This window comes from Pipra filicauda, unplaced genomic scaffold (genome assembly GCF_003945595.2).
Source record: "Pipra filicauda isolate LSUMZ 115617 unplaced genomic scaffold, ASM394559v2 scaffold68_size4259465_pilon, whole genome shotgun sequence".
Lineage (NCBI taxonomy): Eukaryota > Metazoa > Chordata > Aves > Passeriformes > Pipridae > Pipra > Pipra filicauda.
In genome coordinates this window covers 2,492,687-2,517,103 of record NW_024104853.1, presented here as the reverse complement: position 1 = coordinate 2,517,103, position 24,417 = coordinate 2,492,687, and the positions used below count along the sequence as shown (strand labels likewise).

Below are 24,417 nucleotides of genomic sequence, written 5' to 3'. Positions count from 1 at the left end.
AGTCTGTCTGCAGAAAACCCTTCTTATGTTGTGATAGCCTAAGCAGTAATATCTCAGCCCTTGTAACCTCTCAGAGCTCTTGTGTGTGGTGGTTTATTTTAGCATGTGTTACAATCCAGTACTTAATCTGTCTATCCAGTGTTCCCTTAAACTGATGAAGCTTTTCAGTTCTGAGGTTGGTCAGTGCCAATGGATTCCCAGGCTAAATGTGCCTAAAGTTCAAGATGACACTATATGTGGAAAAAGGAAGTGATGAGGAAAGACAAGAGACTCAGAAGAAAAACCAAACCAAACCACCAAGCAGAGGACTGGGTCAGCACTAGTTTTATATGAGGCTACTGCAAGGTGGCCTTCTGGATTTTCCCTGAACTATATTAAGTCACATGACACCTTGAACTGGCTGTGAGTCCACTGGCTGTGCATCCACAAGGATGACTTAAAACTTTAGTTCAATGCCTACTTTCCTTCTTCTATTGTTCTATTAGAAAATGCTGCCCTGGAAGCTATTTGAAGGATGTTCTCTATTTGTTTGATCCATCCTTACGCAAGCATGGTGTCCCTGAGGCACACAAAGGGTATGGTCTTACCAGCGAGGTTCTGTTGGTTTCTGGTGATCCTCAGGGCTGTTGCATAAACACCGTGGCTATAAACAGTTGACACATAGTCTAAATAACAAGGAAATTGCACTAAACCAGCTCAGTCCCTTCTAACAGAGAAGACATGAAGAAGTTAACAAAAACTTATTGTCTGAAATGGCTATTTCGTGAGTTTTCCCACACTTACTGTGCAATGTGGTGGGACTGAAACACAAAGCATTTGAAACTGAAAATTTTATCTAACATCTGAGATTGGAGGTTTAGGTTCTCTCAGAGATGACAGAGATTAAGACATGAATAGGATTTAAAACTAGATAAGTCCAATCTTAACAAATAGCTACCCTCAAAATAGACCAGAAGAACCTGAACATAATTACAAGGATAAATACCCATCTTGGATAGGAGCCCTATGTGAAAGGAGGGTTCAGGAATAAGATGCTTGCTAGCTATGCAAAAGTGAGTAGACAGCTTCTTCTTAATGTATTATTCTGTCATCACCCACCATCTCATTGCACAAACCCTGCCTCGCTCAGGTGGGAGGCTGGACTACAGGCCCCTTGTTAATCCACTGTGGCTGCTTTGTGTTAGATGAATGAAACTTGCAGCAAATTAAGCTTGTGAATCTTTATAAAGTATTTTTAATAGTATTAATTAATAAATTAATTTTATAGTATTTTTGGTGCTTCCTACAGGGTATTAAAACTTTTTAAAGTCATATATTTGAGCCACTCTCAAGCTTATCTGGCAGTTATTTGCTGTGCCAAATATTTAAGTTGGGCTTTATCCTTAGCTTCTGGTTTCTTCCTGCTGGACATGAGGGATGTTCTCCACTAAAGATGATGTCACCCACCTTTTAAGCCAAAAATAGTATTTTCTAGTGTCCTAAAAGAGTTGGCAACAAAGGCAAGCAGTTAAAGTTGATGCCAAGATGGAGTTAAAGCTGTTGTCTATAGGCAGGTGCTTCTTGAGTAAAAAAGTTTGTTTATAGCTATGTAACTGCAGGGGAATAATGGACAACTCTTCTTCAAACTAGTCTCATAATCTCTCTGAATGCAGCTTTGCTGGGTGCTTAAAGTGCTTTTAAAATGCATTCTGCCCAATTTACGGCATTTGCAACTCTCAGTAACACCACTTGCTTTGTTTTCCTAATGTTTCTGTAGGGTTGGGGTTGACCCAGATCAGGATCCTCCACCTACTAATGACAGCTTTCAAGTCTTACAAGGAGTAAGTAATTACATAACTTCTCTATTAGGCTGATCTTATTTTATATCTAAGATGATAGAGAACTGCATAAGTTGAATGCATGGATAAAACCTTTCTCTTCTAGCTGGCAAATCAGTAACGGATTTCACTTTATAATATTCAAGTAGTGCCCACTGAAAAACATTGTGGTATTGGGTGTAAGGCTGTCGTATTCAAATTTTTGTGTATATGTATATACATACATATACAAGCCTTCCCAAATCTACTAATACTCTCTGTTTAACAGTGTGCTTTTCTTCTGCTTCCCCCACCTACCCAACATGTTTGCTTTTTAGCATGCTGCTGCATAAATAGTTCTTCCCAGTTCTGACCCAGAGGCTCCTGTTAATAACTGATGCCAAATTTTGGCCCTTGGAGTTGCTTATAATCAAAGATGAAGTTTGCTAACCCGATCTCAGCTCTCGTATGCTGTAGCACAAGCCAGCTGGATCCTGCCTGTACTACCTACCACCTGTATGAAGCAGAAGGAGCATTAGAAAACTGCCATTTATATTCAGCCAACTCTTTCTGTGAATCTTTAGTGAAGCCTTCTATGCATCAATAACAATCCAAGAGTTGACTTTTTCCCCTGAAATATGCTATTGGCAAACAAGATCATTGGAAGAATGTTGTTCAAAGCAGAAAATTTTTGGTTTGCTCATCTGTAAACTGAGTGAATTTGCAGGAGTGAAGGATCTGGAAAAAAACAAAACAACTCAACATTTCCCAAGGCTTAACTGGGTGTTTCCTCTGTCTAGACCCAAGTTTGCATTCTCCCAGAGTTCTGTTTGACGCTGTTGTTCAGTAGCACAACTGGTTGCTTACGTAGGAACCTTCTAGAGGAAGTTGAATGGCAGATGACTTTGGATGCAGAGGTTGTTTAGGGAGCAAGTGTGTGAACTCTGCTTTGTAAACCTCAGGTTGTACGATACTGATATTCAGGCTGGTCACAGAAAGACACACTTATTTGGAATTAGCTTTCTTAGTGGTTTCTCCTGCCTTACTTTTCTTTCTTCACGTGTTGTACAGGTAAGAGTTACTGCTCAACAAGATCTCTTTCATTGCAGAAACTGCATTAGGCATGTCTGTGTTCTTTGTAGAAGCCTGTGTCTAGCACACAAAATAAATTCTGAAATGGTGGAGTTAGCTACCAGAAAGGGTGAATTTTGTTTTATGTCTATCTGCAAGCAACCAGAAGTCCAGGCCTCAAACCACCTTTTACAATGAAGGCCACAATTATTGCATAAAACCAAGGTTGGGAAGTGGTATCATGGTAAGACAGCTTTGGCCAGTTCAGGCTGAGTTTGTCAGTAACTGAGGAATAGCTTTACCAGGAAACAGAGCATGGGTACTCTGTTCTCATTCAGTGTCTTTTGTGGAAATATCTTGTTTGCTTTTTTCTTGTGTAGACATAAAGAACTTACCCATTTTTTCCCCCTCTGTAAATGTACATTGCATTCCTAATAGAGTCTGTTAGTCAGTTCCCTTTGGATTCCTCTTTCTTTCACCAAGCCAAGATTAGCAGCATGTCACAGTTAAAGAAAATATATCATTTGGGGAGGGGAGGGAATTAATTTGTACTAAGCTTTAACTCCTCATGGATCGTGGATTTTTTTACAGGGCAGTCCTGTCCTGTTTTCCAGTAGTTTGGAAGGTGATTCATACAAAGCATCCATCTGTTTTATTGTGTTTAACTCTGGCCTCTGGCCAAAAAAACCCTCAAACAACCAACGAAACAAAAACAACAAGCAAAACACCCAAAAAACCCCCAAACAGTAAAAAAAGTAAAAAACAAATGCAGCTGCAGACCAGCTGGTGTGATGACTTGCAGCACAGCTAGTATATTTAACACTGTTAGTTAGCCCTTTCAAGGTTGATCTAGCATTTCTGAGATTGGCATGACCTCCATCAAATGTGATTTTTATATGCATTTCCTGTTAAGCATGTTTCTTTTACATGTGATATATTTCATCAGATTTCTGAGAGTTTATCAGGTATGGTAATTTAGTTTCCTTTGAAGCAACAGGCTTAAGAAAAGAGAAAACCTAGAGTTAGACCTAGACCTAAAGTTAAGGAAGCCAACCAAGCAATAAATAGGAAACACTCTGGAATATCAATGAGGTTTATTTTTCAGTTTTGAAGTTACTTCTTTATCCATTACTGCACTAAGAGTGTAGAGGTTTTAAGCTCCAGGAAACTTTGTGGGAGAGGGCTTGTTGAGGTAACCTGAGTGCAATGAAAACAGCCTGCTTCTCTGCAGTCATTTCTGGTCTTTCTAGGGAAAGTAACAGTCTCAGTATAAGCAAGACTCTAAATAGCTTTCTTCTGCATTCCAAGTACAGTATTGAAATAATTTGGGTTTTTTTGGACAGGGAATGTTGCAATGTATCATTTGGAGTTGTTTCTGTCTGAAACAATTGAATATGTTTTTATCTTTTAGGATGGCCCAGATTCTGCAAGAAGGAACAGGACAAAGCAGGAAAGTGCTTGGCTCTTCAGGCTATGGTATAGCTTTGACCATAAGTATCCTTTTGAAAACACAGCTTACCTTCAAGGCATGAAATGTTCACCTTTTCCCTTGTGTAGCCTTAAGCGCTTGATCTTTGTTTGACTCTCTCAAGTATTTGACAGTTTCAAGACATAGAATTGAAGACTGAACTCACCGGCTCAGCAGACAGACCTTTGCTTTCTCTAAAGTATGTATGTGACACTTGCTGGAGGACAGAAACCAGTCAGTTCTAGGAGCTGAAGTGCCTTCCTAATCAATTAGACAGCCGATTAACTATTTCAGGGCCTCTGATTTGTTTATTAATCTGTTCTCATCTTCACTGATGCTCAGAGCACAAACTAGTTTTCCAGTTCGTTGTAGATGTGTAAGCCTCAACTCATTGCTCTGCAGAGCTGTCTGCTCTTGTGATGAAGTCCCAAATCTGTGGTTGATTTCTAAAGAGGAAGTTCTACATGAGATCCAGCTTATCTCCTTAAGTATATCCAGAACTTACTATAGGTGTTAAAGCAGAGTGTCCCTGTGTGTATATAGTACTGTAGAGCCTTTCTGAAGCTATTATTGTACTATTTAGATAGCCTTGTTTAGGCTTCTGAGCAATTTTTGTGTAGCTGTCCTGTCTTTCATACCTGTATTTTTTTTTAATCTTCTTAACTGATTCTTAATCAATATGTCATACATATGCTCCTCCTTAACAGCTTGCATTCACTTAGTGGAAAATGGCAAAGACAATCTTGTGGCCATGACAAGTCACTTATACCCAGAAACACAAAGAAATTTCAATTCTTGATTCCTAGTAATTTCTTCATCAGTTAAATATGCAAAATTACCTGTGACAGGGCCTTAATCTGAGGAGTGAGGCTTTTCATTGGGATCTTGGCCGTTGGTTGATGAGAGACTGCTGGCCTGATTGGAGCATAGTAGTTTCCTTCCATGCCTTGTGCATGAAGCTTTCCCACCCACGCAAGCCCTGGTAGTGTGTTGAGATCCTAATAGCACTTGCCTCTTCCAGATAAAATCTTGTGAGCAAGGCTTTCAGATGCAGTAGTATTGGGCCAAAGCCCGGAAGGAAGTGTACTGCTAGTTTAAGTATACATAAATGCTAGTAACTTCAAGTTAACCCTTTGAGTTGTAGTGGCTAGTATCAAAGTGCAACAAGGACGATTTTTGTTATTAAAAAGAAAACAACGCAAACTATAAAACTTTGGTGTTAAGAGCATGGAAGGATCTGGCTGTGGCTGACTGCTTCTGTTTTGTCTTTAAGGAAGCAGAACCATCCTCTTCCCCTGAATTTACAAAGGGATGTGCCTGATGAAAGCTAGTTAGCACCGGCTGACTTCCCTCAGCTGACACTAGCACGAATGCAGTCCCCAGCAGCTGCAGCAAGGGCAGGGGGAGTGCCTGGAGAAAATTATAGCCTAACTACCTGTTTCACAGAAATTTAAAAAATGCTGTTAGTGCATTTACTTTTTTCAGTGATGACTAGCAATCTTTAGGGAAGGTTTCTGTGAAGTTTGTGCCTAGGAAACTGACATCCAGAGGCAGAACTGTATCTTAGAAGTAAAAGTCAGCTCCTTCTGTTGCAAGGAGGCATTCAGATAAACATTGTCTGGGTGGGCTTAAATTGCACAGACAGAATGATCTTTAGCATTGCCACCTCTGTATTCATGACTAAATGTCAAAATATTTTTTCTGATACATTCACTTGGCTTCTAGGTAGAAAGGTAGATTATTTCAAAATTCCCTCTTTGCAAGGGAACTTAACTTGAAAGAGATGGCAGCGTGCTCCAATGCTGGCTATTGCCTGCAGAGCTCTGTACAGATGGATAAGCGGCAACTTCATTCCTGTGGAATGCAGAGTTCATTTAATGTCATGGGCTGTTCCCTGGGTTCACCCACAACTGTAAAACACGAAGAAAACTGCAACTCTGATGAAGTACCAGATGTCTTTTACTGGGTTTGTTTTCTTACGACCGAGTTGCTGCGGGCCTGTCTGCCGCAGGGCAGCGTAGAGGCTGGCAGGTTAGTGCAAGGGCCAAGTTTGTTTCTTTCCAGGAATGGGTGTAACAGCAATGTTAGTGAAGGAGGAAACATAACTCTGCTCTGGCAAAGACATTATGCCAGGCTCTGCTAAGGAGAAGAGATAGCTCTTTGCTAGAACAGCCCCTTTTTAACCCTCTCTGTCCCCTAAGTATGTTGATCTGTTGGGAGGATCAAAGAAACTGTTATACTCACAAACGGACTTGATTTTCTCTGTGCTTAGAGTCTGAGGAAAGTAACTGGAACACCTGCAACATATTTATTTACATTTAAAATAATTAGACTGACTCATGTGCCAGTTAAGATCAACATGCTGCTTTGTAACAGGGAAACATTTTTTGACTTTTGAGCATTTTTTCAGGTATATTATCAATCTGCAGTACTCATGTGAACAAACATGGGTTTAACTGGGAGCAGACCTATGAAAAGAGGTGTAAAGATACCTTCCTTTCCTGCCCCCATGTCCCCTCAATGTAATCCAGGTAGTATTGTTTCCTTCCATGTTGTGTTATGTGGTTCTTGCCATACAGTTTTCCCTTTGCTTTTCTGAGACTGTGTGCTGTATGTGTATGTGCACTGCAGAAATGTCTTTGAGCCTTACTGGTTGCATCTCTGTGGCTCAGTAAGCAGCTAGCAGATCAGTTGGCTATATTGCTTTGAAGATGTTGGATGAACAGCATTTCTTTATTTCCCTACACTGAGCCACACAGGAATGACACCTTGTTACCTCTCGCTTGCAACCTTGACACCATGCTTCCATCTTCAGAGCACAAACAGTCTTGGACCCTTTAACACTAAAATGCTTGTACCTTTACTTGCTCTTTTACACTTTAGAGAACTCAGAAGCTGGAAAAATCAGAACTGTGTGAAACTTTTAAGAAAGTTGTCCTTGTGGAAGATGTGTGAGTAAAGAAACTGCACTTGAAAGGAAAAAGGGGAAAATGTTGGGGATGTTTTATGTAAAATTATTGAGTAGCAAAGTTTAAAGGCAAAACCACATTTATGTACGCTTGCCTTTTTATTTTCAATAGTAGTTGTTGAGCACTGGTGTGTTTTCCTTAACTACTTAAGTTATTTAAAGCCAATTCTCACTCACAGTGGCCCTCCATTGACCACAACTCTACCCAGCTGGTGTGGCCTGATAGCCCGCTGTCTGACAAGTCCCCAGGTTTATGATGTAAGTAGAACAACTCAATACTTCTGTGTTTTGTTTATTATTTTTTTTAACTTCAGCAAATCAGTGTTTTTCTTTTTAGGCATTTTCTGGTTTCAGCTGATCTGATAGATATACTGCAAGAAAGTACTGGTTTGTCCTAGGCAGAAAAGATTTAAGATTCTCTCCCCTAAGGCAACAGCTTCTGTTGGTAGAAACCAGAAAGGATCTTGTTTTTCAGATACTACATTAAAAAAATAACATTTAAAGATATTGGGAAATTACAGGCTGTGCTGGTTTAAAACTAAACTGGTGGGAGAAATGAATCCAGCTCAAGAGGGATTACAAGTCAGAGTTACAATTTCCTAAAAAGATTAGAATCAATCAAACGATACAGAGAAAACTGGTTTTAACCCACAAAGACAGTTGTATAACCCCACACCCTGGGACAAGAACAGAACAGTGTTTGTTAACCCCTGTGCTGAACACCACGTGGTTCCCCTGGGGGCAAAGTAAAAGGAAAGGAAACCTGTTAATCTGGATGATGGTTGCAGTTCTGTTGAAGTAATGATTGCAGTCTTGTCGAGAGTGGCAGTGGCAGTCCTGTTGGAGTTCTGGTCCTCCTCTGGATCTGACGAGTGGTACCAGAAGTCCCAAACCCTAAAGATTATATATGCTCAGGTGCAGGTGGGAATGCCCAGTACCTCCCTCAGCATGGGAGTTTTCCAATGGGTGATGTAACTCTGCGTGTCATGGGATATTTTTGGAATCTTTGATGTCTAGGTGTTGCAGCTGCCTATTATGCCAGTCCATTGTGGCCCATTAGCAGAGATGACCCCTCAAGCTGGGTGTGAAGGTGCTAATGCCTCCCCATAGGGGAGTTATCACAGATGAGTCATTGGTATGAAGAAAAAGAAACACTCCCCTGCCTCGCAGTGTTCTTTAACACCCAGCTTGTAGCCTGAGGTGTCAGGTGTGCCCTGGGCAGCTGCTGCAAATGATCCATTGTTAACAGTCCAACAGAAATAACATAGAGAGTGTAGAATACACAGTTTTGGTTATACCCCCATAGTGATAAACTGGTCCTGGCCCCTGTAAGTAGGACACAGGCTTAGTCAATAACCCAGTTCAGTGAATCATTTCAAAGTATTCCCTTCTCAACAGTTTTGCACAAGGTTCTTTCCCTGTTACCACTAAGCTTTGAGGTCTCCTTAGAGAAGTCACTGACACATATACCCACGCCAGAAACAAATCTGGTAGAGCTTCCCTCTATTGTTTCCACTGTGAAATTTGAGATCACATTTCAGGAACCGCTAGGCAGTTACTTATCTCAGTCTAGCAGGTCACTCTCTTCTTTACAGCCATGTCTTGCAATAATTAATGCTTCATTCTCATATTACTCTTGCAGGACCCTGATACATGTCATTGCTATCTGTACAGTGCTTCTGAAATCTACAACTTTTTTATGAGCCACTTGTAAATAAAACCACAGTACTATGTGGGAATATCTCTAATTTGCAGGTTCTCTGGGATGTTAATATCTCTGCTATGTTGAAGTAGTCTTACACCAGTTTGCTGTTAATCCTTTCCTAGACAGTTATGAATTCCACTTGCAACTTTGAAATACTTCCCTGCATTTCTTTCTGGGTATTATTAGCAACTTACTTGTACCCGATAGAAAAGTTTCAAAGAACTTTGAAATTTCTGTTGCCTATTTGGAGCTATTAGTAATGCAAGAAATTGGCCTTGTTCTCATCTTTGCAATGCCACTGGAGGTCTTAAAGCAGATCTAGGCTGGAAGGCATCCATCAGACCAATTAACCTACTTGTGTGTTGCCTGTGTGTCTGTCCACATATGATCTTGTGAGAGTAATTGTCCAGTAACTGAGTATCTGACCAGAATGAACATGCAACCTTTGCCTTTTGTTTTCTCTCATAGTTAGGCTCTTTTTTTTCTTTACTCATCATTGTTAGCTACTGCTGCATGTGGAAACTTATTCTTTAGTTGGATTGGTTCTGTGACAAACACACATGGAATGTTAACTTCATTAAAAATGCTTGCCAGGTTGCATACTTTGTTAAGGTGTATAATGTGGAAGTTTCAAGTTGTATTCTCTCTTCTGTTCCTATTTCAGTGCATTGTGAATTAGTCTTAGGAAAGAATTTAATTTTGAGGGTTTTTTTCTAGCTTCTTTTCAAGATTTCTGAACCCTGCAATTGCTTTGTTGCTTTTTGTCTCTTTGCATGGCTGAGTTAGCTACAGGACTTGGCTGTGCCGTTTTATTACTGACTAAAAAGCCATGGAATTTTTTTTCCTTTCTATTTAAGTGCAGGTGAAGCAATGGAGAGAGCCATGTTTTTGTGGGGACAGAAAGTGCTTGGAATAGTTGTGCCTTTGTGAGGTATTTCCAGGGAAATTGAATGGTACATCTGTGAGAATTAAAGACTGAAGACTTTAAGTTTAGCAAAAAAAAAGTCTGTAAATATTCAATAGAGTATAATATAGCTGGAAAATATGTTTCCAAAGCAAGTATTAAATCCTGGATCTCGTTCAGGTGCACGTCTGAGTTATGACATCTACATAGAGAAGAAAGCTGACACCTGTGTGGCTATACGGATTGTGTATTGATGCATTGTTTTCAGCTTTTATTGTTTTGGTTTTTTTTCTCCTCTGACTTTATTACAACAGTATTTAGAATTCACTTTCATTTCCATGAGTGGGAGTATGTCTTTTTAACTAGATGCCGAAGGAGGGTTTGAAAGTCTGAAAGTCAAATGATCCTATTACGTAGTCCACCCACAACTTATTTTTAAGTATGAGATCGTGTCCTCTAGGCTTGAATTTGCCTGACATACATGTCAGGCTCTGAGTCAGCACACAGAGGTGAGGTACAGTGGATTTTTTTCCAGAGATGTTTTTACTATTCCTTGCTGATGTTCTCCCACTGTTTTCAGTCAGTGCCACTAGGCCCACCATTAAGTGTTTGCCACAGACATACTGCAAGTTGGAACTTAAAAACATGAAAAGTTGCTGCAGTTAGGAGAGAAATTTTGAAAATTGTAATTTTAAACACTATTTTTCTCTTCTGGTGCTGTTGTCTTCAGTGCATGACCCGTTGGCAGGGCATTCCAATTTATCCCAAACTAATGTAGGTCAGTTTTTTTCTTCTCCTTTTGACATGTTCTTTGAAACTTTTAGTAATTCTCTCTTCTCTCATTAGTCATTTATCCCAGTTGGAAGAAGCATTCCTGCTTCTTGTTTGGTTGGTTTTTTTGGTTTTTTTTTTTTTTTGTTCAGGGTGTATTTTTTGTCTTATACACACTCCTACACTTTTTTTTAAAGTTTAGTTCTTGCATCATCTGTAGTATGACAACTTGGCATGAAAGTAGAGGGAATTGAATTAATTTATAAGTATGCGAGCCCAGTGAAGAAACTTAATTTGGAGTCTTTATAAATCTCGCAGGCTGTAACTCTCAAAATAGGTAAGAAAACTGTTTAGCCATGCTTTGCCCTTCCCATTCCTTAGTGGTTCTACCTTCACAGCAAAAGTTGTTTAGTTTCCCTGGTGAATTTAAATTCGGCTGAGAAACAGAGAGACTGTAGGCAAAGCATCAGATTCAAGTTGCAATATATTTTGTATGCACACTACTTGATGCTTTTGTTTTGGAGCCACAAGATAAGAACTTCCGATGCAAGTTTTGTCATCTGTGATGCCTGTGTTGTATTCAGCACCAGCATTTGTGACTACTGCCAATGCATTGCACTCTGCTTGTGCTTCTTTTTACATTGTCTTAGAAGGCAATAAAGACAGGCCTTGTAAGCAGTAGCTCACTTTAAATAAGCTTTAATATAAAAAACATCTCCAGCACACATTCTTAGGAACATGAACAGATTTTACCACAAATAGGACAGAGTGCAGTGAGGTCCCTCAAGGTTATGGTCAGCACATCAAAGCAAAATTCAGGCATTTGCAGAATTTTGGATTTAGGTATTTAGCCATTCTAGTCTGTCAGTTTAAGTAGTGAAGTTCAGACCTATGTTTTCTGACTGAATTGAAGCTATTCCTACAGAACTGTAGGGGATTGCAGAGGCCTGTTTAGGGTTTTTCTTGGAAGTATTTCAAGTCTCTGGGGATCTACTTGGATACATTTCCTGTCTTTCTTGAAAGAATTGTTCATGCTGCATGAAGCACAGTAGGTTTATTCACCCATCCTCTTTGTTTGCAAACATAGTAAATCCGTATACTACATGGGATTGTTCATGGATGTTGTCTGGGGAAATATATGAAATAAATTGCCTGCTGCTTGCAGTGCTTTTCAGAAGTGAAATAAATAAAAGGAACTTGGCTCATACAAGGCAATGTTTGTTCACTATCTTGAGAGAAAGCTAAGTGTTTTCTCTGGAACTGATCACGTTTATGTACATGCAAGTATAGCCTGGGACAAACCTGCAAAGATTGAGTTAGGACTTGCCATATAGTATAAATCTAAGGCCCTCTCCTTTCAATATATTGCTTCCAACAGCTTTTCAACCTTTTGGGGAAGCTCAAGTGTAGTGTGTTCTTACCAGTTTCTTATCTGATAGGTGGCTGCAAGGATTCATTGTTCAATAGCTTTGTGGAGACAGGAGGTGCTTTGAGAGCTTGCTGCAGCCACTTCACATGTGGTCCTGTTATGGCAATAGCTTCTGGTTCTTTGTTAGCCCTGCCTTCCACTCCTTGGTGCTTCTCCAAGGGCAAGGACCGTGAAAGGGAACATATGAGAGAGCTTCTCAGCTTCTTCTGCTTCTTAAAACATAATTGTCAACAGTCATAAACTGCCTGCTTCTTGCTCATTTTTCTGCTTTTCGTCTTTATTGGAATGCCTCTTCTTCAAAACAATATATATATGGATATCAGAATTTCTTAAACGGGTTACTATTTGGAGTGCCTTTTTTAGGCACATCTTGGCCTTGTCCCTCAGACTTTTACTTTTTTTTGCAACTAAAAGCTTGTAAAGGCTGTTTCTGCCAACTGTAGTCGAACACTTTAATTCTTGCTTTTTAAGATAGTGCCAGTAGTTCAGTGTTTTCTTTCTGATCAAAGAAAGCAAGTGTTCTAAACTGTATTTGCTCTTTGGGAACAGTGCTCTCTATCACATTAACCCTGTCACTAAAAACCAATGATAAATTTGGATGCCATGAAGTTTCTGAGAAATTAGCATTCATTCTAGGTAGGGCTTGTCTTGAACCCAATGCTGAACTGCACTATTTCTTTCATTGGTTTTGGCAAACTCCTGACACCTCTTCCAGTCCTTGTTAGTTAAATATTCTATATCATCTAAAGGCTTCTGCTGCTTTATTTTGGCTGATTATCATTCATTGACATAACAACAAGAAGCTTTCCCAGGAAGTTTTATTTAGCCAGGTGCTGCATTTTTCATCATGGACAGGTGAATCAGCATTTTCAGTCAGCAGTGCCCTGAGCTCCTGTTCTGCAGTAGAGGCAGGGCTTTCTGTTCAGGCTGAACACAGGCATCCTATCTCACATGGCCTATGTCCTCCTTCCTTTGCAGCAATGGAAGAAAATAATGTATTTTGAGAGCATAGCCTGATCAGTGTCCAGCCTACCGAGGAGAACAGCAATACACAGACACTTACATTTCAGCTCTTGCTAAGCAGTATGGAGCTATTCATGTGGAGAAATAATTGCTTTCACTTGCAAGAAGGCAAACTTATAGTATTGATAGAATTTTCTTCAAATATAAAGAAAGCCCATTTTCTGACCAATTCAGCTGTTTTGCCTTTTACCAAGACCATGTTAAAATGGAGTGGAACATGGTACTGTTGCTTGCTGTTGTAATTATGCTGTGTAGAGAAATTAAGTGTTTTGTTACACTTCAGCAATTTCTAGCCTCTGACCATATATTTCATCCCATCTTTGCCAAAATAAATTCACAGGGTTTCATGCACCAGTTTCTTAAATGATTTTGAAAAGAGAACATATCAAAACTAGTTACAAAACCATGAAGCAAGCACTTTCTTGTATCAATCTTTTTTATGGCTCAGTAGCATTCACAAGAACTAGGTCAAGTAATTCTCTATTTAGTAGCAGGCAAAAGTAAGCAGATAATTTGAAAGAATATTGTTAGTTCTTGATGTATAACAAAAAATTTTTGAGGAATTCTTGAACATGAAAATTTTGGGCCTAAAATTTCTAAAGTTCTTACCAGTTCGCATGAAATTTTTACTAATGAATGTGACTAATTAGCAATAGATGCAACTCTGACTTTGTATCTGAAGTGACTTAATTGTCCTTGGTCTCCAGTCGTTTTCCTGTACTGCCTTCTAAACTGTCATGCAAAAAAACTGTGTACTGCTGATCTCTCCTGTACTTCTGGTGTACTTTCAGTGCTACTAAATCCCAGGTTACCCGTTTCATAACCTAGTTCTTGGCTTCAGCTCCCCCATCATCTCTCCACAGTAGCAGTAGTTATACAGGGATCACTAAGCTGATTTGCAAACGCTGGGTTCAAGGTTATTTTTAACATTCCTTAAGGTGAAGCTTTACCTCTTACTGCTTCTGTATTGACACACAGGTAAATTCTTCTGTTTGGTTACTTTTTGGGCAAAGAAAGATGCTGTGCACTGTACAAAGATTTTTCTTTTTTTTTTTCTTTTTTTTCTTTTTTTTTTCAGAATCAGGAACAGCTTAGAGAAGAGGATTCTGATTTTATTCTGAATGATGGTGACCTTACCGTGACATATGGTGATACAACAATAACTGCAAATGGTTCATCTGGCCCCCATACAGCTACCACTAGCCTTGATGGCAGGAGAACAAAAAGTAGTTCAGAGGAAGCATTGGAATGTGATTTGGGAGCAGCAGATCATGAAGTTACAAGCAGGGGTACCCGGCTAGTATTTCCTCTGGAATACAATGCATGATTACTGACTCAGTAAAAATAACTCTTGCTCTCTGAATGGATCAAGGAAGACTGCAGGCCACTGTGTCACTTGAGGTGGGGAAGTTTATTCAAACAAGTTAACATGCGTAAGTAGTTTTACAAGGGTCTGAAGATGTCACCTGTTTTTCACTCAAGATGCTGACAGTGGGGTTTTCTAAATGTCTGAATATAGACGAATGAGGAAACTGGTCATTCTCTTCTTTTCAACCACATATTGAATCCAAGTATAACTAGCATGCTGCAATTGTCTTGTTCAGCTGCAGCAGCTCTCTCTCTGAAGAGAGGTACATGGAAAACATTGTCACAGAACTGAGTTTGTCTTGACTTAGCTGGGGAATGTGGAGGAAGAACTATAAACTTGATAATTATTATGAGACAAAAAGGATGTGTGTTATCTGAATGTAGAGAGATCCATTGCTACCTTCTGTCCTGAGGCTGAGGAAGTGAAATGGGACAGAATACGATAGGACTACAGATGCATGAATGAAAGACTGAGGAATCTGTTACTGCAAGCTGTACTTCATATATTTCAGGGAAAAAAGGGGAAAGAAGATTTTTTTGCTGGACAGCTGTTTAAATAGGAAGGCAATGAGAGCTATTTGTCCCTTTAGCTTTGGGCAACTTGACTATTACTATTAACCTAACTTCTAGTGCCTCAAATGAAAAACATCCAGCTTCCTGTTATCTAAGATGCACCTGACCCAACATAAGCCTGGAGCCAGGCTCTCTTGGATAGCAGTCATGAAGTAAAACTTTCTTTCCCTTAAGGATTGTTGAAAACTTGGGCAGGGGAAAACAGCAGATAGGAGGAGGAGGAAGAAAAAAAGAGAGAGAGAGGCAGTATTGAACTTGCATGGAACCATGAGGTTTCATATTGCTCCGAAGAACTCATGGACTCTGCTTACAGTTCTTGTGTGTGATAAACAGCAAACATCTAATTAAACAGAAAAACAAATACTACTGGCTTTACCATTTGTGACTATCCTAAAAAAATGCTGTTTACTCTTGTTCTCTTTTGCAGAGTAGATGTGAAACTTCAGTGGGGCATTGCACAACAGCATATAAGCTACAGAAGTGATGAACTGTACTATCATCTTAAATGTGAAAAGGGAAAAATCTCTGACTAGTGTTTAGCCCACTTACACGTAGGCTAGCTTTAACTTATTGCTAAATGCTTTTTAATTTCCAGATGAAGAGATAATAATTGTCTTTGCCAATAGCTGAAAATGTATGCTTTGAGGAGCAGTTCAGCTATTTAAAGCATGCTAAAATGTGATTTCATTCTCATGTCTCAAAAAGATTTATTTTTTTAAAGAGTTCTGTGGCCCACTAATGTGATGTAATATCAATTTGTCCAAAAAGTGTGTTTTTCTTGCTGACATTTCAGTTGTTCCTCTCATAAAATTGTGTGTGAGTAAATACCCACTCTGTTTTTCCTTACGTATTAAACTTATTGGGCTAACCTCGGTACACGAATTTACTGCTGCAGAGAAACATTGTAGGCGTGTTGTCTGGTCTATTTTCTTTCACATATGTCCTGTGATGAGTGATCTACCTCCTTGTCTGTCCCTCCAAGGTACATTTGTGAAGGGCATTGATCTGTAATGACTGTCTCACATTATTAAGAAAAGAAACACAAGGAACCCAGAAGTCTTTTTGTGGAAAAACTAAGACTGATGTAGTCTGAGCTCTGTTCTTAAATGGTAAAGACTAACAAACACTGAAGATCTCTGAGCAGAACAACTCCTTTTCAGGGGCTGCACATGTTTTGCACAAAAAAGTAAGTTCACTTCCCTGGGACTACAGGCTGTTTATTAGTCAAAGCTGGGGAGCTCTGAGCAGATCCTGTGACTGCTAAGAGCGGTCCTATAAACAGGATTTTTCAGGGTGCTTTCTGTGGGAGGGGTTGAAGGCGCTGCTGACGCTGGCTCTGAGTGGCTCTGATGCTCTGATCTCCAGTTATCAGAAAGGGGCAATGCTATGACAAGTGTTGATGCTGTGTGTTACATGTCTGCTATGCAGTGTAAGCTGGCTTTTCTGATAAAGCCTGAACAAGGGTGAAGTATCAAATACTTGGTACTTGACCAAGTCTAGCCCTACTCCAAGGATGCAAGTTTTATGGCCTATGAAAAGACAAAAAAAAATTTATTTACTTTTATACTGAAGGAATTGCCTTTTGGGAAAGGACTGCAGGAATTTTGACTGGAGGAGTGAAAAAAAAAAGGTTTTTTTGGCTGAACTTCCAAAGACCTGATCTGAAGTGAGTACATAGCAAAGGTTGAAATTATGTCTACTATTAACTAAATGATAGCTACTATGTTTTATTCCTCAGGGGAGGGAAAGACATAATAGGAAGTCTAGCAACTTTAGTAGCATGAGGAGCTATCTATAGTCTTTATAATCAGATTGGAATGGAAAGCATGGTCCTTCTTGTATAATTTCAATTAAAGTCCAATTGCAGTCTCTCTTCAGACAGCCTTGGTCAGAGGAGCGTCTTTCAGTCTGATTCTGAACAGTAAAACCCTAGGAACTAATATGGTTCACATGCCTTTCAAAGAAAGGTTCAGTGTTTCCTTTAACTCTGAAGCAGCTCAGTGGAATAACATGCTTGACCTCAGCTTTGGCAGACATGGTCTCTGCTTCTGCACCAGTGTGGGAATGGAATTTGGATACTCACAAACCTCAGCTTCATATGCTGTTCTTTAACATGTAGGGGGAAGACCTCTGTAGGGGAGAAACCAGAGAAGTTACAGATCCATCAGCTGGGAGTATTCCTCTCCTTAATTACTGAACTCATGACCCACTGGAACTTAAAAGCAAGGGAAGACAAATCATGACCAGGAGGCACAGACCATCCAGCAGAAGAGAAGCCAGTTAATACCCTGGACTGGCTGTGAACAATCTTAGTCATAATCAGAATTGCAGAAAGTAGGACTGAGCTGCTGAGTAGGTTAAATACATTCCTAAGAGAAAAACTTGTAGATTAACAAATTCAAATGCCCTATATTGGAAAATGCTCTTTGTAAGAAGCAGCCCATGCAAACCTTTTTGCAGCACAGGAGCAGGGTCTTGCTTCCCAGGTTTGGGGAGGAAAGTTTAATACAGTGCACTGAGAAACCACAGATTGCTTCTTGGTGTGGAATTTTTGGGAGTGCCCTTCTGAAAAATAACTTCCAGTAGAAATAAGCCTGCAAAGTGAAAGAGGAGGAAAGTGTGGGGGAAACAGTGAATTACAAAGCCAGGAAATGGCTTAAACAGGCAGCTTTACTGTGGGAACAGCATTGTAAACAATTCCTATTCTTAATCTCACAGTCCTAAATGCTGAGACGTTATGTGGGCTTTGCATACTTTACCCTAAAACAAGGGCAATAGGACAATGCAAAAGTAATAAAACCACCCCATCTTTAATTGATCAAAAAGGCTTATACTGACTTGCTTCTAATCCAGAGCAAGGAGAGTAACTTTGAACTTTTTTTTTTAAGGTAACCTCACAACTACAATGTTTTCTTGACTCTAAAATGCCTTTAGTAATTTTGAAAGCAGTTCTAGGGTAACGTTAGTGTGACAAATGTGGAGGTGCCTTACAAAGCATGCATACAAACAAACAGGATGTAAATGCTTGGCGAATCATATTTGAATCTGTGTTGCAGAACTCAAATGACATATCTTGTTTTGTTACGAGTGACTTACATAAGCTTTTACTATGGAAATTAAACAGTTGTGACAAAGTGATTAAATATTAGAATCAGTTCAGATTTTCAGGAAATAAAATTATCTATCTGATTTGGCTGCTTCATTCACTATGTCTTCATCTTCTGCTACTTTCTTGATCGTAATCTGTTTTGCACCACCCCATATGGACTTGCAAACCTCCAAAATGCCAGTGGGTTTGAAGCTTCATCTGGGGACTGAATGTTAACTGGGAGAGCCAGCTACTGGAATAGAATTTCTATTGGAATGGAACACTTTATTAGTTGCCTGCACTGTCTATATCAAGGAACTTGCTGGAAGAGAAGCCCTAGCTTTTTTAATACCTGGCTAAGCTGCTGTGGATAAAACCAATGCCCTTCCCAGGTTCATGTTCAGTAGTACAGATCCAGAAAGCGTTTATATTGGTGCATGCAAAGGAACAACAGTCTTTGTCCTAAGAAAACTAAAAATATTTGGGTTAGTTCTAGCTTTTGTTAACCTAATTTTTTTCATTTCATTTTCTGATGTCCCTAGTGTCCTGTGGGGGTTTTTTTTAACCCTTTGGAGCTTGAAAACACCACGCATAAACACATTAGATACAGATTTTATAAAAGAAGGGAGGCAGAATAGGCAGACTTCACTTTTGTGCCTGAGCACAATTTCAAAGCTATGCTAACTTATGCAAATTTGATTAATTAAATGGCAATAATTTGAAATACTGCAATTAAAGGTCGCTTTCCCACTTTTAATTGGAAAAAAGTCCAGATTTGTATTCCCTCAGAGAAAGTGAATACTCAACTTAAAAGGGTTTTGCTGCAATGTTAAAATACTTAACTTCAGGCTATGAGAAATAAATTGGATTTATTTTTTAACTAGTAGAGTCTCTGAAGTTGTTATTACAGAGGCAGGGAGAAGTAGGTCATGCAGTTCTACATTGTAATATATTTATGACTTTTGTTTCTAGATTTTAGTTTAATCAAGGAGCTTATCATCCACTGCCTGATTCTGAATTTCAGTCCTAAATTGCTTGGCTTGAATGTCTTAATGTTGACACAGATTAATACCAGAAAGCAGAATACCAGAAGAGTCTTCTGGTTCGCATCAGCCGATCAGTAATAGCTGTTGTGAAATAACAGCTTCCAGCACATGGGGTCACTTGAGGTAAGTTTGTCTGATTTGAGTTTGGGATATCAGAAGTAAAGGAAGGGAGGTAGAATGATAGGATCCATAGCTGGTTTTGGTGGAGCAGGGAGACAGGCTGCTGTGCTTTTCCTTTGCGATTATAGGATGGGTGCTACATGTTTCCTTTTTATTGTTTCTCAAAATCAGAAGCAGCATTTAATCTGATTTCTATCAGTTTACCATTCTTGTAATTCTTGTCACCTAAGGTATGACCATACCAGTAAGGTTGCAGGAGGTGTCTTAAGGTTACTTCAAACATAAAAACGCAACAGGTATCCAAAGCATATCACGCTGTCCTAAGACTGCTGTGGTAGATGTCCAAAACTTTTGCAACTTCAGTTCCTTTGAGGCACTTAAAGCCTGCATGGTATGAGAGGTTCAAGTGTCCAAACGCTGTCAGGGAGGGCTGTAATTATAAAGCCTAATCTGAGAGATAAACACTTTCTTGTATGCAAGAAAGTGGATGCTACTACACCAAATGTCTTTAACGATGCTGAAGTAATTACTGTAAGCAGAGGTTTGTAGAAGTGGACTATAGTACTGTATCCTTTGATACAGCCTCTTTGTCATGTTGACAGCTACAGCGACAGCCATCCTTCCGATATTTGCAGTTAAACTGGTGAGGATTTAAGGAGAACAGCAACTCTCTGCAGTGCTAGGGTCTGGTTTCTTGGTCTTCAGCACACCAATGGCTTGCAGGTGCTCTGAGCCCTAGTTTGGGCTCCTAACAAGGCTAAATGGCAAGGGATAGGGAAGAGAGAAAAAAGCAAAATCTTGTGAAAGCTCTCCATGTTGTGGGGATAGTAGTAATGGAGGATGGGGAATAAACACTTGCTGGGCTTTCTGCCACTGACTGATTTGTGTACATACTCAGCTAAACATTCTTTCATGTGGATAAGATACTGCAGTAATTTCAGCTTTGTTTGAGCCTCCTGACTGAGGCTTCATCCAAGCATCCCTTTCTCAAGAGAAGAAATGTTAGTGCTGTTTGGAACCCCTGCTCTATCAACAAGTTTCAGGTGTTACCGTTACAGGTCAGAAGTATTTCATCTTTCCATTTCTTCTTAGTACTCCCTTACTTCCCCCATAGACCTTGGAGTCACTGGGAAGTAGCAGGTACAAGGTGGTGGTAGCTTTTGTGGAGTTAATTGTTTCACACTGAGTTTTACTGTTGGCTGCACTGGAACAAATTATCATAGTTGTCACCTGTAGTCGAGTCAGAAATATGTAATCTCTTCTTATTTGATTAATATTAGTGCAAAACTTACTGTGGCTTGACACATACCTATAAACTTTGTATTTTATCTCAAAAGTGAAAAGGGCTGATACTGTCAGACCTTTCCTCAAGGCAAAGCTAGCAACTCAGCCCTCTTCTCACCGTACAGAATAGATTTGACATTTTCATCCTTAAAATCTAATTAATTATTCCCACCTTGGAGCATCTGACAGTTGCTTCAATACCCTTTTATTGTCAGAAAGTCTGGAAGCTACAACTAAAAGTGAACATTTTTGTGTGGAGAAATAAAATTGTTTCAGCTGGGTAGAAGAGATGGCAAAGGAAGATCTGATGCAGTTTTGTAAAATAAAAAAGCAAGTAACAAAACTGATTGTTCAAAAGCATATCAACAGGTTCAAAAGTCAGCACTTCCAATACCACCAGTTGCACCAACACAGTCCAAACCCAAACCTGACCTCTGACAAAGGCATTCCCTGAACAACTGAGTCCTGCTAGCCTGAGTCAGGTACCACTTCTGCAAGGTTTGTCCCCTCGTACACATGCAGGGAGCTAGTCTGAGTTTTGCAATAAAACAGATGAAAGCTGGAAACAGACACCTTGTGTTAACTCCTTTCTGCTGTACCTGCACAGACCCTGGGCTGAGAGGTTGGTACAGAAGCTGCTTGCTGGTGCTGCCCAAAGCAGCAATGCGTGCGTGGCTTTGCCACTCCTCTGAGAGGATGTGAGGTGAAGCTTAGGCAGAGTGCCAGTTCCAGTGCAAGATACCAGAGGACAGTCTTATTTGTCTCGCGTTACCTTACCATGTATTTTACACCAAAACTTCACTAATGGTGTACAAATTAAGGAATTTTTTACTATAGCAACCAGTAAACACTGGGGTTATTTTTCAGTTTAATGGAAACAGGAACTTACACCTCAGGATAAAGATTTCCCTTGTGCCTTGCACTTTTACCGTAGGAACAATGAAGAAATGAGTACTCCTTGGTAGCTTATGGAATTATTGGCAAGACTTCTACTCACAGTGTGACCTTCTCTGAGCAGGAATGGTCCTCCTCTTCTCAGTGATGCTATCAGAGGGCTTTGCTGTGCTTCACATGGAGTAACTCACTTCTGTAATTTCTGGTGGCAGTACAAGTCACAGAGTCAGCAAATCTGAACATGAAATATTGCAGTTCCAGTTAAAGGATGTGAAACCCATCTTATGCTGTTCTTGTTGTCTCATTTCTGTATGAATAGTTGGAAGCAGTGTCTCTAGTCATTAAGAGTTGTTGCATTTTGACTGTACTTTTCCATTCTCGTCAACCATAAGTGTTTTAATGAGAGTGAATTTGTTTTAGGAACTAGATCTTGATCCTTTTCAGGCAAAAAGCTTGGCTGAAGGGCATGGATGCTCCACATTTGGTAGTGTGATTTTAGTTGTTTGCCATCATACTGTACTTGCAAAGCATGCACATGCTGATGAGGCAGCACAGGTACCTCTGACTGCTTTCAGGGAGAGCAAACTGCCACCTGCTCTGAAGTTCATCCTCTGGTCAAGAAGGGAAGCTCTGCAGTCAGCCTGAAAGTGAGAGGCATATTGGGCTCTACTGTAATAAGTAGGTTTTAGAATCTGTAAGCTTGTAATCAGGTGAGTTATGAAATTTGGAACTGTTATTTAACGAGAAAGGGACTCTTCTTCAACATTACCAACTGTTATCCTGGAAAACTGAGATCTACAAAAATTATAGTTATTTCCTGTCTCAACTACAGAGCCCCTTTGTTCAGGAAGCCCAAGAACTTTTAACGCTACTTGCTTTCAATGGTTTTGTTTTTCTGTTGTCCAATCCAAGTAAATCATTCTTCTTTTGTTTTTGCAATATGTTTTCCTCAAATATGTAGGACCTACCTTCTAAAAATAAAACTTTCTAAGGGTGGTCAGTAAATTTTCAGTATGCTAATATCAGCTGAATATTTGAACTGGATCAAACAAGGGAGGAGTGGAAATAATGAAAGGAGATGGTGACCAGAATTAAATTCTGCTTGAAGAGCTACAGACCTTCTGCACACTGACTTCCTTTGCCCCTGTGTATTCTTAAATATAATCAATAAAAGATGTTTATCAATCTGACATTGCTTCTATTCCAAGACTAGAGCACCTCTACTATGACTGAGTTAAATTTTCTCAAATCAACTGAATTTTGTTAATTGAGTTACTTCTTATTTTTCCTAACCAAGACTGAGTTCACAAAATAAAAACCATTCCTGCTAAACTAATCCACGCTCCAGGACAAAGTGATTTCTGCAAAGCACTTCAAGTAACATAAGCCATGTGTGTTTTTGAAGTTAGGAGCTGAGTTTTTTTTTTAAGAAGAATACATTCAGATTTGTGTAGGGTAATGCTTGAAAATGTGACTATTTCTAAATACACTACATATCCTGAGCCATTTGATCAGTGAAATAAAATTATCAAATCCATCCCTATTAAAAATCTTAAACAAAACCAAGTCTACTCTCTTGTTATGGCACAAAAAATAGAATTTATATACTAAATGAATACATAAAATCTGAAAAAGGGAATCATAACATGAGGTAAGACTACAGCTATCTTGAAAATATGCTTTATTCTAGAAAAGATAAGTAATTAAACACGTGCCACAGCTATAGAGAGAAATGTGGTTTATTGCACTGAAATTTTCAATACCAACCCTAGTACTGAAATGTACCTGTCTTTTTCTAGAACTTCCAACCGTGTCTTTCCAGCAGTGCTTTTATTTTTCACACTACGATGAGGGAGAGGGCTCTTCTCTGTGCTTCTCCGTGCCCCACCTCTTGCTGTATGCTGGTCATCCTGTATAGAAAATTGTTTCTGTCCTATTACACTGCTGAGTTTGTCTTGTGCGGTGATGGTGAATTTTAAAAAAGCAAACAGGAAGAAGCAGACCTTTCCTAGTGCCCTCCAGTGTGCTGGAGGCATTGGACTAGACAGATGCTGTGGGGTTGGATGCGCCTGTGGAGCTCCAGCCACCTGCTCACATCCAGATGCCTTGGTACTCAGACCTTGAGAAACCAATTTCTGGCTGGGTTAGCTGAAGAGTGGGATTTGAACTGTATGTATCTGTGGGTCTGTGTCATGGTTTAACCCCAGCCAGCAGCTAAGCCCTAGACAGATGTTCGCTTACTTGCCCCCAGTGGGACGGGGTAGGGAATTGGAAGGGTAAAAGGGAGAAAACTTGTGGGTTGAGATAAAGACAATTTAATAGGTAAAGCAAAAGCTGTGCACACACCAAAGCAAAACATGAAATTCGTTCACTACTTCCCATGGACAGGCAGGTGGTGAGTCATCTCCAGGCAAGCCGGGCTCCATCAGGCATTGTGGTGACTTGGGTAGACAAATCATAGAATAGAATCATAGAATCATAGAATCAACTGGGTTGGAAAAGACCTCCGAGATCATCGAGTCCAACCCTTGGTCCAAATCCAGTCCATTTACTAGATCATGGCACTCAGTGCCACGTCCAATCTGCGCTTAAAAATCTCCAGGGATGGTGAATCCACCACCTCTCTGGGCAGCCCATTCCAATGCCTGATCACTCTCTCTGTAAAGAATTTTCTCCTGATATCCAACTTAAATTTCCCCTGGCGGAGCTTAAGCCCGTGCCCCCTTGTCCTATTGCTGAGTGCCTGAGAGAAGAGACCAACCCCCACCTGGCTAGAACTTCCCTTCAGGTAGTTATAGACGGTGATGAGGTCACCTCTGAGCCTCCTCTTCTCCAGGCTAAACAATGCCATCACTCTGAATGTCCCCTCCTTCCTCCTTCTTACCCCAGCTTTGTATGCCAAGCATGAC

At 39.9% G+C, this 24,417-nt stretch overlaps 1 protein-coding gene and 1 non-coding gene across 3 annotated transcripts in view; both read left to right on the top strand.

Moving 5' to 3' along the window:
• Positions 1 to 22,844, top strand: part of SLC9A7 (solute carrier family 9 member A7) — a 76,077-nt gene extending 53,233 nt beyond the window's left edge. For both annotated transcript variants that reach the window (XM_027726367.2, XM_027726366.2), the window contains 4 exons: positions 1,757 to 1,820; positions 4,279 to 4,361; positions 7,456 to 7,561; positions 14,214 to 22,844. In XM_027726367.2, coding sequence (XP_027582168.2) covers positions 1,757 to 1,820; positions 4,279 to 4,361; positions 7,456 to 7,561; positions 14,214 to 14,462 — 502 coding nt within the window. In that variant the 3' untranslated portion in view covers positions 14,463 to 22,844. The remainder of the gene's footprint in view (positions 1 to 1,756; positions 1,821 to 4,278; positions 4,362 to 7,455; positions 7,562 to 14,213) is intronic.
• On the top strand, positions 12,058 to 12,243 carry LOC113990723. The gene has a single exon (XR_003541712.2). It is a non-coding gene; the product is annotated as a U2 spliceosomal RNA (small nuclear RNA).
• Positions 22,845 to 24,417: the final 1,573 nt, after the last annotated feature.